This window comes from Apium graveolens, chromosome 1 (genome assembly GCF_009905375.1).
Source record: "Apium graveolens cultivar Ventura chromosome 1, ASM990537v1, whole genome shotgun sequence".
In the NCBI taxonomy this organism is placed as follows: Eukaryota; Viridiplantae; Streptophyta; class Magnoliopsida; order Apiales; family Apiaceae; genus Apium; species Apium graveolens.
The window spans coordinates 195,097,240-195,115,180 of NC_133647.1; the positions used below are offsets into that span (position 1 = coordinate 195,097,240).

At 33.4% G+C, this 17,941-nt stretch overlaps 1 protein-coding gene across 1 annotated transcript; it reads right to left on the reverse strand.

Moving 5' to 3' along the window:
* Nucleotides 1-14,856: 14,856 nt before the first annotated feature.
* Nucleotides 14,857-16,106, reverse strand: LOC141723638 (F-box/kelch-repeat protein At3g17530-like). The gene has a single exon (XM_074525499.1). The coding sequence runs from the start codon at nt 16,078-16,080 to the stop codon at nt 14,947-14,949; it is 1,134 nt and encodes a 377-aa protein (XP_074381600.1). The 5' UTR covers nt 16,081-16,106; the 3' UTR covers nt 14,857-14,946.
* Nucleotides 16,107-17,941: the final 1,835 nt, after the last annotated feature.

Consider the following 17,941-nt stretch of genomic DNA (forward strand, 5'->3'; position numbering starts at 1 on the left):
ATCTGATTTACAAACATCTCTAAAATCAGACCTAGACCATTGGGACCCAGGCTTGTCTTCTAATCAATCAAAACAGGTCTTGCTCATCTGCCATTATTATGTAAAAAGTTAGAAAAAACTTCATGCTGCATTAAGTTCACCTAATTATAGATAAGTAGTAAAAAATCTTTTTGATGGATTCCATGTTCATGTTGAAGAAGTAATATGTGGTTGACCTTGCCGCTAATCGCATTGTCTTTGAAATGTCAAGTCCCTTGCATAAACTCTTCATGTTGTTGTATAAGTGCATTACCCAGAATCTATGATCAGATTCTTGGAAATGCCTTTCAAGAGCATTTACAAGACCCTATAATTGAACAAATTATTGTGTAAAGAAGTGAACATATAAAGATAAATAACTTTGACATAAACTTCAAAGTAAGTTGTGCCTTTGGCTAATTTGAGATGAAAGTGTAAGTTCCAGTATTTTCTATCATCAAATCTGCCTTCAACAGCCTCAAGAACCAATTCCAACTTGATGTATTCTCTGCTTCAACTTCTGCCCGGGCAATGAGATACATCCCTTCATTTGGATATGTCCCTACTGCAGTAAGTAATATGCCTCCAAAGGGACCACTTAGGTGACATCCATCTAGACCAATTAAAAGTCTACACTCATGAAGAAATTCTTCTTTTAAAGGCCCCAAACACATATACAGTCTTAAAAATCTTCTGCCATCAACACCCATCTCTGCTGCTTCTGTCATCAACTTGACAGTGGAAGTTGGCATGACCTTCTTCACCTCATTAGCATAGTGATATAACTTTTTGAATTCATCTTCATATTTTCCAATGATTGCTTCTTTTGATTTTCTCAAACCTCTATAAGCCATAGTCTCTGAAATGTGGCATTGTAAGTCATTCACCACCTTAGCATGAAATGCTGCTGTTGGCCAAATATGGTTCATCCTCACTTAATTTATAAGCTCTTGCTATCCAAGTAGAATTGACCTGCTTCTGAACCCAAGCAGGGTTACATATGTGCTTATTGTACAAAGTCCTAATCTGGATATTAGTTGATCTTTGTTGTTTAATACCGTAACACTTCCATTGGCACCCATCTACACATATCCACTTTATTTTGTCAGAGAGGTTTTTCTTCAGTCTAATTCCTCTATGTTGTGCGATTGCATGCTTTCTCACAGCCTCCCTAAAAATCTTCCCACTACTATACAACATTCGTAATTCAAGCTTACGCTCTTTCATGTCAGACACTTCATTAAATTCTGGATACTTTATGTCTTGCTCATCACGGGATGAAATGGCTATCCTTTCCTCACTACTATCATACTCACTTTCTTCATATTCACTCTCATAATTTCCATCTCCACCTTCATTTACAACTCCATCACCTTTACCGAGAACATCATCACCTTCATTGGTTACACCCTTACCTTCATTAATAATAGCTTCACATTCATCCTTACCACAATCATCTTGAAAATGACCTTGCTCTTTGTTAGTATCATCAATCTTGTGACTCTCATGAATAACAGACTCAAACAGGTCTTCATCTGTTGTTGGATGCAACTCCTCCTTACCTTGTTCTTTATTTTAAACCTTTGATGCACCCTTCATCTGAACCATATCAGTCACCCCTGTTTCTGCTTCTCATTATACCTTTTCTTCACTGGACTCTCATGATCAACAAGTTTTTTGCCCTTCCATCTCTCAACCTTTTTTTTCCCTGGATTGTTATCGCCATTACCTTCATCAATTATCACAGGTGTAACTTCTGTGTTCTTGAACACACCCTTCAATATAGAGTATCTTCCTCTTGTTATTGTCCTGTAAGGGGGATTTGGTGGTGGCAGCATCACTTGATTCCAAATTGGAGCTGTCTCTATGAAAGCTGGAAGCATATACATCTTTAACCTCCTCTTCTATATTTTTTAAAGCATCTTCTAATAATTCATTCAAATTGCCTTCTACTTTAACTATGATTACCATTTTAATTCTATCATCAACAACCATTTGAGTGAAGGAGAAATCCATCATATTTTCATCCTCAGAGCATGGACCATTAGGGGTTGCATATAACCTTACCAAATTATAATCAGACTCCACCAGTTGAATTATATGTTCCAGGTCTTTATTAGTCTCAAGAGGAATAATGCCATCAACTGACACATTTAACTCATCACAAGTGTACCAGAAATCCATGTCTAAACTATTCAATCCAATTTCACAATACATGCCTTCCATTTCAGTTAAGTCTAATTTTTTTCACTGAACACATATCAAAATGCTATTTTCCCACCAGAATATGAGGTGAAGTCATAATTGAATTTGCTACCATATCGAAGTTTTATTGAGAAGTAAGGATTATACACTGCAAATTATATAACACAACCCATTCCAACAAATTACAATACAAACACTGTTTAACAAGAATTATCACATGCAACTACCACATAATAGAAAAACATGAAGGGACCACAAAATAAACATCTACTTTGGTTTGGGATATATCGCATGCAATAAATTAATTATATCACTTGTATAACTACGTAGACAAACACATGCATGGTTTAAACAAGAACAACATAGAGAAAATTATTGACCTTCGTAGTTAGGGTCCTCTTTGCCATCGGGAAGACCATAATCGACAAGAATATGACTTTTATCACTACAACCGGCTTCCTTCGTCGATTTTTGAAGAGTTACATGATCAGCATCCAAAACACATCTCAATCGGCCTCTCATTGCTCTCAGATGAACAACTATTCATTTACAAAGGGGGTACAAAAAGACAAAAAGACAAAAATTGACCCTTCTATTAAGGAGATAACGTTGAATTTTAACGGAAGTTGGTCAACTGGGTGCAATATGCAGCGCCCTAAAATATCCTGGGTGTGAATTGCAAATATGCAACTATAGGTACCAAAGGTTTGCACAATGCAATTAACCCATTCTAAAATGGTAATCTCTTTTGTTAGTATTAACAAGTCCTACTAATTGTACGTGTTTCCTTTTTTTTTCCTTCACTTGTCCTTGCACAACCTGTATTTAAGACTGGGTGGGATGGAGGGAGTGCTATGTAGGATATATTAAGTCAGAATTCAAGTTAAACAGATATAGTCGAAATGTTGGAAAGCTCAAGGGTTATGACTGAAGTTGTCAGCTGGACCAATGGTATGTGATATAGATCCGTGACCGTGATTAGTTTCAAAAGGTTTCACTTTCCATTTATCTGGAAGATGATGGTATAATGGTGGTGACTTTTTCTGTAACTTACAAGGATAATTTAGTACTCTTTCGTCTCAATTTATCTGTCTACTTTTGATGGTCAAATTGACTCAACTTTGACCATAAATATAAACACATTATTTCATTATTTTGAAAAACTGAAAAATATATATAGAAGTAGATTGAACATACTTTCTAATGATATAATTTTTATAAATATTTTCGATAATGTAATATGTGCAATTTTTAGTCAATGTTGGGCCAATTTAACCGCAAAAAGTCAAACAAGACGGATAAATTGGGACGGAGGGAGTATATTTCTACCAAGTGCTTCAAAAGCTCGCAAGCTCTTTCAACCTACCTTGCTCTTATTATCTATGCGAGGGTATTTTGTGTGGATTATTAATCAGTAGATATTTTTATTCCTTTGACAACTCAATTTTGAGTTATTTTATGCATAGATAGTAACGTTAAATGAATTTCTCGGTGTTTGTGATTTAAAACTTCCCGATTGAATAATCAAACTCTGCATCCTGCAAAACCTCCTTACTCGACAATGTATAATCGAACTTACTCTGACTAATAATCTACGTAAAAATAAAACTCCTTGTTCAAACCCTAACGCAATTGCATCCATAATCCTGTCCTCACTTTCATCCCTCATCAAAACCAACCATCACTCCTAGGAGAGAGCATTTCTCGGTTCGGAATCGAGAATCAAACCGCACCTAAAATTTCAGTTCCGACTTGGATCTTAATTAATTTGGGTCCGTTTCAATTCTGAAATTTTAAAAAAATTCGGTTCTCGTAAATATAATCAACCTCAACCTTCCCTTCCTCACTAACTCCATACATAAACCCAGATGCCGCCATCGCCTCGTTATCAAAACTAACCATCTCATAATAAAATACCAAAAAATACACGAGGAGGAGTACCCTGTTAAGCCTGGACTATCATCTATGCGATCATTCCCTCTTAAGCCTTATTTTAAAAAAATGTAAATATAATTACTTGCTTGTTACCCAAGAAAAATTATTTTATAAATAGCCGTTAGCTCTGTCGATTTTATCTCACCTCTTCCGTCGTAAATAAGATTTAATTTTGAATTTAAATAATAGTTCACATTACTTACTTCCCAACTGCCGCCGAAGAAATCCTTGTAGGATAAGTCGAAGAAGATTTACTTTTCTCCTTTATCCTTCATAACATGTTGAAGAAGACAGTATGTGTAACACCCCTGATTGTTTATCATAATTATTATTGATTGTTCATGGATGGATTGTTCATGTTAAGTTAATATGTAATAATTCATTTATAATGGGTATATGTTATTGATGGAAGCTCTCTGAATTTTTTACTTCGTCAAAATTTATAAATTTGCTTAGAGTATATGTTATTGATGAAAGCTTTTCTTTTATTCTATGATTAAAAGTTTTATGATTTTTTGTGCAAATTTAGGGTTTCAGGGTTTTGTTTGAGATATGGTAATCGTACCTGTATGTATATATATGTTATTTATGCATGTATGTTATCTATCATATGGCACGTGGCATGTATCCCCGTGAAAACATAGGTGTTACATATGTGCTACATAGGTAGGTGGTGTTATTTTGGACTACTAATCTTAATTTGAGTATTTTACCGTTTTTATTTAACAGACTAAATTTGTGTGCAATTATGATAAATTTGTATGTAATAATGAAATTAATTGTCTATGTATTTCTTGATTTTAATATACAGAATAATCAGATTTTGTATAAACTGGTGCTTATTTTCGTCGTTTCTCTTTCATCCTTCATTACACACCTTCCTGACATGCCGATTCTCATTATTCACGGACTGTTTGTTGTCGAGACCAGTCTGAATGAAGATGGTGTACGTATCGTACATGGATATCAGATCAATGATGATGTTCTCCAAAGAGATTTTTGAAATATATTTGGAGGTGAGGAAGTATTTAGGTTCCAAAATAAAGTCAATGATTGGGATACATTCTTGCCCAATATCAGTCCCGATTATACTGGGGTCAGTTTTATCATTATGAAAACGATAAGCACAATTATAAATTTCGAATCCCATGCCAAGATTTCTTGAAAAAACCTTTGACTTAGGTAAAGAGTGGATAGTTCACATCGAAGATGCAATTAAGAAGGAATATGTATATGGTGCGAGTGATACATGTGAAAATTTTGAAAAATTCATCCACGATGCTTTGGGAAGCTGACTCACAGACATGAGAAAAATCTTTTTGGACCCAAAAAGTGGGGATATTGTTCGATCCAAAAAATATTTGGAAGCCAATTTATTCAAAAGCCAGTCGCGTCAATATTAAAGTAGACGAGGATTGGAAGAAATCTCAAAAACCTGATTTGAAAAAAAAAGTTCGATGTTGATTGAGTCTTTCACCGAAAGTCGGATAGCCAAGAGGGATGGTAAAAGAAAATAGAACGGATGAAGGAGTTGAACAACAAGTAGGAGAATTATTTATCTTACTACTTATTTATTTATATATATTGTAATCTGGTCTTAATCTTACTTATTTGGGAAAAAAAATTACAGTTGCAAATAAATTTTCGCACAAAGTTAATAAATACTTACTCACTTGCGTTTACACTTATTTTACTTTATTTTGTATGATGCTCTTTATCTCATTCCTGCATTCCTTAATAGTTCGTTGTCACATATTATATTAATTTACATTAATTTTTTTTTTGAAACTTCCTAAGTTAAAATTACCCTATATCATATTAACCACATCATATAGAATGATAACAGAGTAAAATTTTCAAAAATGTCCATTTTCATAGAATTTTTTTGTTCATTTTCATAGAATTTTTTTGTTAACTTAAGTATCAATATAGAATGATAACAGAGTAAAATTTTCAAAAATATCCATTTTCATAAAACTTTTCGGTTAACTTAAGTATCAATATATAGAAGTTGGAACATATTTTTACAAAAACCAAATAATAATAGCTCAAGAGTACGTCACATAAAAACCAACCTATCAACCAGAACACGCAAATTTTCCGCAAAATGAAAATGTCAAACACTCAATTTCAACAAAAAATGTAACTAATACTTAAGATTTTTTTGGACCTTTGTCACACCAACATAGGTCTGCTCAGTATTGAACCACCTGAAAAAATAAATCAGATTTTAAAAATACTAGTTGATAACATGTGCGAAACACGGGTTGAGATCAAAATATTAATATTAAATAATGATTACAGAAATTTATTATAAATATAATTTAAAATATATAATAAATAAAATTGTACGTTTATTGCAAATATTCTTTTGAAATTATATGTAGTTTGTATTAACTCAAATCTTATTAGAACAATAAACTCAACATTATCATGTATATGTTATTCAGAAAGACATAACTAATATTTTACATCGAAACTTTAGTTAAGTAATGAGTAACACGATTGACGGATAATTTAACAAAATATTAAATCAACATTATTAAGTAATTGCATATTAGATTTTTTATAGTTAATGGATTTGTGTTTTTACATAATTTGTGATCGCATATTTTTTTCTAATATAATATTATTTTGTATGTATAAATTTGTATTTAATGCTAAAATAGAATTTTATAGGTATGAATCTAAAAATTATAATATATATACAATTCTGTTTATCTAAAAATAATATAAATATGTGGTGCATAAGAATAAAAAACGGGTAAAATATTGTGTATAGAATTATAAGTCATATAGTAATAGAAAAAAGAATAACCGAAGGGAACTCAAAATTTTGGGTTAAACTTGATCAAATCGAAAAAGAGTTACGTTTGAAGCCTGAGAAACTGAGAAGTCTGCACGAAAGGTTCTAAGGGACTACAGAAACTTGTCAAGTGCCATTGTTCTGTTCATATTGGATGAAATGAGAAATGATTCAGATAAGTTGCTTATGCATCATAAACTTTGTTATACTTTTCTTACATTCTTGCTATTATATGGGTACCAAATACTAGAGCATTGCGGGGATTGATTCTATGCGTTACTAGTTGGTCTGAAGGTATTCTATGATTGCAATATAAATGTCAATTGACGTGTAATTGAATAAGTACATAGTTCCATAAGCGAATTAGTAATTATGTTATGTGAAATTGATATTCGTACTATCCATAACTTCATTATGATTCTCAAGGCCGCCATTAACATAACTAAACTGAATGGAGCACATAAGTGCAAATATCTTATCTTCTTAATTACTAAATGGACTACATGTCTGTTAACAATATACAGCTACACAAGACTGAGAAGAAAGAGAAGTCTTGTTTCACAATACAACACCAAATAGTACACGGGGGTGATAGCAACAGTGGTCATGTATGTAGCCTAGTGTCCAGGTGTCAAGTCTAAACAGCAAGATACAGTTGTCATACAAGTTAGTTAGAATCAATAGTATATAATAGAAGAATGTAAAGCAGATCAATGTAACAAACAAAACTAATCATCTATCTCTTTCTTTTCTCTAAATGTACAGTTTTATATTTCCGCAACAATCTGTTTGACATGGTATCAGAGCCATTGTGCTCGTTCTCAGATCTTCACGATCTGTCATTCTTCCGCACTTATTAACAGTTTGCAAATCCTTGATTAAACAATCTGATTGAAGTTGTACAGGTTTCAATTTTGTTAAATGTGAATTCTAGGGGTTGTTATATCATTTCTGTGATATTCATCTTGTCCGTACAATAATGGCATCAACACCTGGAATTGATGTCAATAATCCCTACTATATATCGTCATCTAATAATCGTGGAATGAGTCTAACTACGATCATTCTCAATGAACAAAATTACTCGCAATGGAGTAGATCAATGGAAATTGCTTTATCCTCGAAGATGAAACTCGGATTTGTTGATGGATCCAATGTTAAACCAGCAGCATCTTCAGCACTTGCAGGACATTGGAATCGCTGCAATTATATGGTAATATCGTGGTTTCTTAACTCAGTTTCTGCTGATATTCGTAACAGTATTGTTTACACGGATTCTGCTCATCTAATCTGGAAAAAGTTAGCAATTAGATATGCACAGAGCAATCTTCCTAAGTTGTTTAATCTGAGAAAAGAAATTGCTCAGTTATCTCAAGGATCCATGAGTGTCACTGCCTACTATACAAAGTATAAAACTCTGATTGATGAATTGGATAGTTTAACTGCTAGACCTAAGTGTGATTGTAACAAGTGTTCATGTGAGATTAATAACAAACTTAGTGTCTATGACTTGAATATTCAATTGATGTAATTTCTTATGGGATTGAGTGATGGATTTGCTTCAATTCGAGGTCAGATCTTACTAATGAGTCCTATACCTACACTAAGCCAGTTTTATGCTATGCTTTTACAAGAGGAGAATCAACGATATATAAATACTTTGACTGGTTTCAATACTGCAAATGTTGCTCTCAATATTCGAAGTAGTTCTCGAGGGAGTTTCTCAACTAGGCCTTCAACTGGTAATCAAAATATTGGTAATTCTGTGAAGAAACCAAGTGCAGATTCTTCAATTATCTGTGAGTATTGTTAGATGTCTGGTCATTCGAAGGATAAGTGCTTTTGTGTTGTTGGCTATCCCTCATGGCATCGACTTTATGGTAAACCAAAGCCAAAGCCAAGGTTTGGAAATACTCAACGAGCAAGTGCAGCTTAAGTTGGTTCTAGTGATATATCTGTGATTTCTGATAGCTCGAGTGCTCCTTCAAGTGCATCTTCTCATGGTCTTTCAGATAGTCAATTTAGGAATCTGGTTCAACTGTTACAGACCAGCTTGAAAACCGAGGCAACTACATCCACTTGGCCATCTGCTAACACTGTTCATCTAGCAGGTACTTATTTTACTGCAAATGTCTATCCTGTTAAGAGTCAATGGATTATTGACTCAGGAGCAACTGATCATATCACTGCTAGCTTAGAAAATCTGACTAATCCTGTTCAATGTTCAGCAATACTCCATTTGGTGTTACTCATATTGGTGATGTCAAATTTCAATCTGGTCTTATTCTGCATCATGTTCTATGTGTTCCGAGCTTTACTCACAATCTTCTTTCTATTTCCAAACTTCTTAAAGATTCTAATCTTACTGCTACTTTCTCTAATTCCTCCTGTTATATACAGGCCCCTACTTGGAAGAGGGAGTTAGAGATTGGTAAAAGCAAATATGGTCTTTACTTGCTCAACTCTGCATCCCTGGATTTCTCTGCGTCTACTAGTCCTATTAATCTACCCAGTACTACTATTTTTGATTCGAGTTGTAATCACATTACTACTGCTTCTTGTGATATCTGACATGCCAGATTAGGGCATGTCCCTGCATCTATTTTACAACAATTATTTGTAAAATGTACTTCTGATTTTAAAGATTGTGATTCCTGTCATTTTACAAAGCAGTCTATTTTACCTTTTCCTCATAGTACTGCTTGTTCCACTGAACTGTTTCAATTAGTTCATGCTGACATATGGGGTCCGTATGCTAAACTTACTCATGATAATTGCAATCAGTTTTTGACATCTTTGGGGATCATTCACCAGACCAGTTGTGTATATACCCCGCAACAAAATGGTAGGGTAGAACGGAGACATCGTCATTTGTTAAACATAGCTCGAGCATTACGCTTTCATGCTCATTTACCAATTCATTTTTGGGGTGATAGTTTACTGACAACTACTTATATTTTAAACCGTCTTCCAACTGCTGTGTTGAATGGTAAATCTCCGTATCAGATATTGTTCAATGAATCTCCGGATTATAGTACTATTCGGGTTTTTGGTTCTCTCTGTTATGCTTCAGTAGCTCCCCGACCTGCAGATAAATTTGCATCACGGGCTATTAAAGGTATTATGTTAGGATATCATAATGGTCAAAAAGGTTATCGTGTCTTAAACTTGGAAAATGAGAAAGTTTTTGTCTCACGAAATGTTCAATTTGTTGAACATATTTTTCCTTTTCGAGATATTCCTTCTGTTGAACCTCAGGTTTTATTTCACTCTCCTTCCATTATTCTGGATGACCCTTTGGGTACTGATCTTCCTTCGTCTTCTCTTCCGTATGTTTCATCTACTCCATCATATACTGATGCACACCTGTGGATATTCACCCTGATTCATCATCATCACATTCTTCCCATGACACTTCATCTCATCATATTCCTACTAGACCTATTCGTAATAAAACCGTTCCTTTCAAATATATGGACTATACTAGTTTACCTCAGCATTTTGTATCAAAAGCAAATAATGCTTTTGTTGTACCAGATGACTTACACTATGATTCTCTCAGTTCACAATACACTCATTTTTTTGGCTAATGTTACCAAGATTCCCGAGCCTTGCTCTTACAAACAGGTTGTCCACTACCCTGAGTGGTGTACATCAATGGCTACAGAGTTAGCTGCACTAGAGGCCAATGATACGTGAGATGTCGTTCCTCTTCCTGCCAATCAAAAACTTGTTGGTTGCAAGTGGATTTTTAAAGTGAAGTATCTTCCTAATGGTCAGGTCGAACGTTATAAAGCTCGTTTGGTGGCTAAGGGATTTACACAAACAGAGGGTATTGATTACTTTGAGACATTCGCTTCGGTAGCTAAAATGTCTTCTTTTCGAACTCTGTTATCTGTTGCTGCGGCTAAGAATTGGACAATTGATCAGCTGGATGTGACAAATGCGTTTTTGCACGAATATTTAGAGGAAGATGTTTACATGGTTTTACCCCCTGGTTATCAACCTTCTTCTGACATTCAAGCTCAATATCCTGGACAGGTTCTTGTTTGTAAACTTAAGAAATCACTTTATGGGCTTAAACATGCATCTCGTCAATGTTTTCTCAAGCTGTATACTGCTTTATTGCAGTTTGGCTTTGTTCATTTTGTTAATGATCATACTTTATTCACATTCAAAAATGGATTGTCCATTGTTACCTTATTGGTATATGTTGATGATATGGTTCTTGTTGGCAATGACTTGTCTCTTCTAGCTACTGTAAAAACATTTCTCAACACTCATTTTAAAGTCAAAGATCTTGGCACCCTTAAATATTTTTTAGGGATGGAATTAGAACGGTCCTCTACTGGTATATATTTGAATCAACGCAAGTATACCTTGATTTGCTTAAAGATGTTGGTCTGATGTGTTCGTCTATTTCTGTGGTTCCCATGGAACAGAATCATCAATTGTTAACTTCAGATAATACGATTGTCATCCCCGATGTTTCCCAGTATAGGCGTATTGTAGGACGCTTAATCTACCTCACCATCTCACGCCGTGATATCTCATATGCAGTGCATGTTTTGGCACAATTTATGGCTGCTCCTCAGGCTTGTCATCTTCATGCGGTTTTTAGATTACTCCGATATATTAAAGGTACATGTGGCCAAGGTCTCTTGCTGTCCGCTAGATCCAGCTCACGGCATATTGTGATGCTGACTGGGGTAGTTGCAAAATTACTCGTCGTTCTGTCAGAGGTTCCTGTATAACTCTTGGCGATTCCTTGATTTCCTGAAAAATTAAGAAACAACCCACTGTTTCTCGTTCTTCTTCAGAGTCAGAATATCGCTCCATGGCTGATACCACATGTGAGCTAGTTTGGTTACGTGCTTTATTATCTGATTTGGGTGTACCTCAGTTGTCTCCTACTGTCTTTTATTGTGATAATATTTCTGCCCTTTATATTGCAGCTAATCTTGTGTATCATGAGCATACTAAGCATATAGAAATCGACTGTCATCTTGTTCGTGAGAAGCTGCAAAATGGTGTGATTACTACAGCTTATTTACCTACTAATGAGCAACCTGCAAATCTCTTTATTAAGGCTCTTGGCGCGGCTCATTTGCACTATTTGTTAGGCAAGTTAGGAGTTTTGAATCTCTTCTCCCCTCCTCACTTGTGGGGGGATGTTAACAATATACAGCTGCACAAGACTGAGAAGAAAGAGAAGTCTTGTTTCACAATACAACACCAAGTAGTACACAGGGGTGATAGCAACAGTGGTCGTAGCCTAGTGTCCAGGTGTCAAGTCTAAACAGCAAGATACAGTTGTCATACAAGTTACTTAGAATCAATAGTATATAATAGAACAATGTAAAGCAGATCAATGTAACAAACACAACTTATCATCTATCTCTTTCTTTTCTCTAAATATATAGTTTTATATTTCTGCAACAATCTGTTTGACAATGTCTCTAGTAGCTTACCATCAATAGTGCATGGCTTTTCAGTTTTCACAATTACCTGCATATTCCCAAAGCATAAAGTGATTCTAATGCAAGAGCGACATCTTTTCATTGCTATCTTATATTACAGGTTCTATGTGTTACATGTCCGGGCAGATCGTAATGGAGAATGTCTTTGTCCTCAATGCCGGTACAACTGATGGTTTTGCTGGTATAGCTGCACCTTCGCTTGCAAGAATTCTCCCGGTTCGTTGGTTTTAATCTTCGTTTTTTTTGTTTAGCTTAGTATTTTACTAGTTTACAGTTATCGAAAATGTAAGGGGCGCACAGTCAATACTGTTTTTTGATTTTATTGGTTTTGCAGGTTGATTTAGCATTGTTTGGCGGTGAGATGCTATGCCAGGTAATATGATAACTATCTTTCTTTTCGTTTTTTGGGAAAATGTTTCTTACTATCCCATACTTATTATTACTGAAACTACTTCTATGTCATATGTCAGTGTATTGCTTTCTTAAAATATGTAACATATCCTATATCTAATTTCTTTTGTCTGAATTCTGAAAGAGAGTATATAGTTTAACTTAACGTCTATGTAAATTGATGATATGTTTTGTAGCCAGATGCATTTCTGTGCTCCATCAATGATGTGAAAGTCAACAATGCAGTAGATCAAAGGGCACGTAATGTTGTACCTGGTGTAGAGGTTATAAGATGGTTGGCTATGTGTCCTAAAAAGTTGAACTATCCTTCCTTGAAGTTTCTCTTGACACTCTTGGTCCAACAGATAATTATCTGATAATTGCAGGGATTCCTGAGACAAAAATTATCTGGCCAAGGGCTTGCATTCATAGTTGGTGGTGGATCTGGTATGGTTTCTGATTCACCAATAATATTTAGAATGAGTCCAGATGAAGGCTTTTTTTGGGCGGTCTAAAAAGGAGAAAAATTGTGGTTAAGCATGTTATATATGAAAGACATAGCTTAGATTTCTGATATGCCTACATTTGGTTAAATTACTATGATTGAGGCATATGTTATACTATGTAACAGTAGTTGTGATATGTTATTATTGTCTGTGGGAATAAATTCAAGGAACTGCCTTGATTACAGATAACATGGTTTGTACTTTGTACATAAAATTTGTTAATGGTGTGATCATATATGAATCTAATATTACTATCTCTGAGCTCCGTCGTTTGAACTATTACTGATTCAATTTTCATTCTCTCCTGCTGTTTTTTTACTATTTGCGTGCTTTCTACTTACTTTCAGTTGTACTAAGCTAATGAAATGCGTTATGCTGCATGCTTCTCAAAATGTTGTCTAGGAAGAAGAGGTTATATATTGATGCAAAGAAAACTTGGGAGGAACTTGCAAATTTGCTAGGCAGATTGGTGTATAAGTAAATTATTAATGCATTTTTCATGGGGAAATTATCATTAGAAATTAAAAGCTACGATACAAAATACAGCCCCTAATGAACAATTTCTACAAAAGAAACTGACAAAAAATTGAAGAAGCTGCAAACAAGTTAGAAATCTAATTCAATACGAACTAAATTAGTGTTTCTGTTCTACGATTAGAGAAACTTCCCTCTAATTTGGTCTGTTTATATCGGATATTAACATATCAAATTCTACACTAGAAATGACCAGTAAGGCCTTAATTTCATGAACTCAGCTTTTGAGCTCTCCTTACTTCCTTTTGGAGTGATTTCATTTACCACCAATCTTAGAAAACTTAGCATCGCCTTAAATATTTAACAGTTGCATGTTCTGTCACTCAAAACAGTGGTTGGTTTTGAACAGAAGCGTGATGGGTATCAGAGAATTAATATTTAACTGCTAGAAGGTTTGAAGCTGCAGTTAAGAGGACTAGTCTAGGATCAGCCTCATGGGTGGGAACCGGGAATCTGGGGAAGTTTGCAATTTACAGAGATCAGTAAACCTGATAGTCCGAGACATGTACCGACAATCTTCTCTCAGACCAAGCCGTGAAATACTACATATTCTTTACGTCTTAATTTCAACCATAATTCGACCCTAAATCTTGGTAAGCATGCAAAAGCAAAACACAATAATATCCTAGTGTTAAATAAAATTTTACTTAGGCCCTTGACTATTTCTTATTTTCATCTAAAGAATTTGTAAATAATTTCGACCCTAATTCGACCCTAAATCTTGATAAGTCATGCAAAAGCAAAAACGCAATAATACCCTGGTATTTAACAAAATTTTACGTATAGTCTTTGACTATTTCTTATTTTCACCTAAGGAATTTGTAAATTTATGCAGCAAGTCTACTTCAATATTTCAATATATTCAAACAGATCAGAAACACATCTACACAAATATTCCATTGATAGATTATAAGCAATAAATCGACTTAATATATAAAGATCAATTAAGCAGAGAAAGGCAAACATCTTTAGCCTTAAAACATTCAATCTTCCCCTTTAGAACTGCATAAAACAATCAATAGAACTGCATAAAACAACGTAAGTGCGGTTCTTCCCTCCAAATTATAACTACTTACCGCTTTAGTTGTTCAAATCCTTCTACTGAAACAAGACTCTCTGTGTACTTGACGACCAACGGCCTTTGTCTCTCGAATTGTCTTTCAACTCCTTCAGGAACTAGGCGTACTTTAATCTCTTCATTTCTTGAGCAATTAGAAAATATGCATTCATGAGCATCATTTAGTGTAACAAAGTATTCACCACCTAAGAAACAAAAAACACGATTTTTATAAAAATCAAGATCAGGTGCAAGATTGAATTTCTTGGTCCAAGACACCTCGCCACAACCATCATCCAACAACGCCCATAGACTACAAACTGGTTCATCACCATCACCAGCGGATTCAAAGATTGCAGCAACAGAACCTCCGAAATCAAATATTTTTGACTTTCTATAAGCTTGCATAGATTTTGGAAATTCGTATACTCCAGTAGCCTCATTACACATATCAAACCACATTATGTCAGAATATGATTCCAAATATAATACCTCCCCAATTTTAATATTAAAAATTGATGAATACAAGTAACAAAATTTGGTGAACGTTTTACGAACCTCAAGCTCAACCCAAGAATCAGCATTAGCCGAGTACATCTCTGCTTTCGGAACACGTCTACGCTGACCATCTCGCAAAACACGTGACAAACCAAAACTAAGAACCTTGTAGTCATCACAACTAGAATCAAAACCAAACCCTAACGTTGTTGTAAAACGTCTTGTTTTCTTACGTATCTTAGGACGAGGAAGTACTTTATACTGATTAGTCGACGGATTCCATAAATATAAAACATTACCACGTTCATTCGAAAGACAAACAAGACCATTACAATGACCAACAAAACGAATCTCACCACCAAATTGCAGTGGTAGGCGGACCTCATGAATTTCCGTACTAGTTGGAGTATTAATCAAATAAAGATTTTCGATAAATTCTCTAATATCACGTACGACTACCAACACGGTTTTCTCCCGGGAGGAGGTTTGATTTTTGTGAGTTTCGATAAATTGACGGTGTGATATAATGGAACGCCAAGTTTTGCAAACTAATTTGAATCGAACAAGTGATTTTACTGGCAAAAGTATTAGTATTTGGAAGATTATATCATCGGGTAAATAACAACTGCACATCTCAATTTTGATTGCCATTAGGCAAAAAATTACTGTAATTCTTATGCCAGTAATTAACCCTACCTCTCTTCTCGATCCCTTTATATATAAATCATGGCAAGCGCAAGTGGTGATTTTACGGCCTGCTTACTTATGGATTTTTTTTTACTTTCCTTTTTCTCTATTTTCTCAAAATTTTAAATTTTCCTATTCTTAGAAAATTACAAAGGGAAAATGTGTTTCAAATCCATAATTAAAAACAAAGTTTGTAATGACTAAAAACGGAAAATGTGTTTCAAATAATGAATTTCCATTCACGTATTTTTATAATTTAATATAGACTAGGTTTTTCACTTTCCCGTATTCTCTTTTGCAAAATATTAGTTTTGAACATATTTTTTATATTTTTATAAGAATTTAATTCTATTCAAATGGCTATCTAATAGTGACTATAATGTATTTCTAATTTCAAGAAAAGAGAGTTTGAAAAACGAAAATACAGCATTATCTTCTCTAATTATTTAAAGAAAATAATGTCGTAAAAAATCGAATAAATCTTGCCTTCTCTGAAATTTCAATTATGTTTTTCCTATATTTGAGAAAATTAGAATAAAAAGAAAATTTAGGGAAACTAGAAAATAAAAAACAGTGGTGTGTTTTCCAAATTCTAACTATAGATATGGGATATGGAAATTGTGAAAACAATATTTTGATATTTTCTAAATTTAGAAAAGTGAAAAACACATTAAACACCAAATCCACTTGATCTAACATAAATATTTTTATATTTTTATTATTTTTAACTTTATATGGTCACTTAATAATTTTGTAATTTTACTAGAAAGTTAACAAAAAAAAGTAGTAGAGTAAACAAAGTAAATTACTACTAACTTAATATATGGACCCTATAAATTTTTAAAAATTATAATTTTATATTTTTAAATTAAAATGTATAATACATATTTATAATAAAAAAAATTCAAAATAGTTTAATTTAATATTAATATTTATATTATAAAATAGAGCTTAATAATATAATAACTAATAATATATATGTTAGAAAATAAACTCCTAACTAGAACTTAGTTAAAAGGAGTTATTTCGTAGAAGATTCTTCAAAAAATTTGTATATAAATATTAATTAGATTATTTAATAAAAGCGATTGTCGTATATATTTAGTGTCATATAATTAGAAAGTTTCATTATTCAATCTATTTCAAAAGACTATTTTTATTATTTATTTGTCATCTTTAATTATATTTTATCTAAAAAAGTTATTTAAAACATGTTAAAAAAATATGTATATACAATTAAATTGTGAAACGTTAAAATTATTTTACTAGTTGCTCTTCTTTATTTACTCCAATTATCTCGGTATTTATTTAATATTTTTATGATAACAGAAAACTGATCATATATTATTTTAGCATTGCTAAAATATTCTCTCATTTTCAACTATTTTTTTTAGAAATGAAAATTTCAGAAAATTTTAAAAAAATAATAATAAAAATTCTACAAGAAAACAACCCCTTAACTTCTCTAACAATTCGAATATTAAACCTTTCTGTATCTAAAGATTTAAAATTTGAACAAACCCTTGCCACCTGCCCATCCATATTGCATTGACAGTGCATTCGACCTTCTATCGGTCGAACATGAATTGCTACCAAAAGAGAAAACAACGACTTTGATTTTAACACCCATCAATTTTTATTGAGCTACTACCGTTTTTTTTAGATAAGGTCACTTTTTTATTATGTTTAAATTATACACAATAGTAAAGTATTTAAAATTTTGACAGCTTGAATTTTTACTGTTAATTTCTTAAAGTAAAAATATATTTCATTTAATAATTGAATATTGAAATTGAAATGCGACTTAACTGGAATGAAGGTTCAA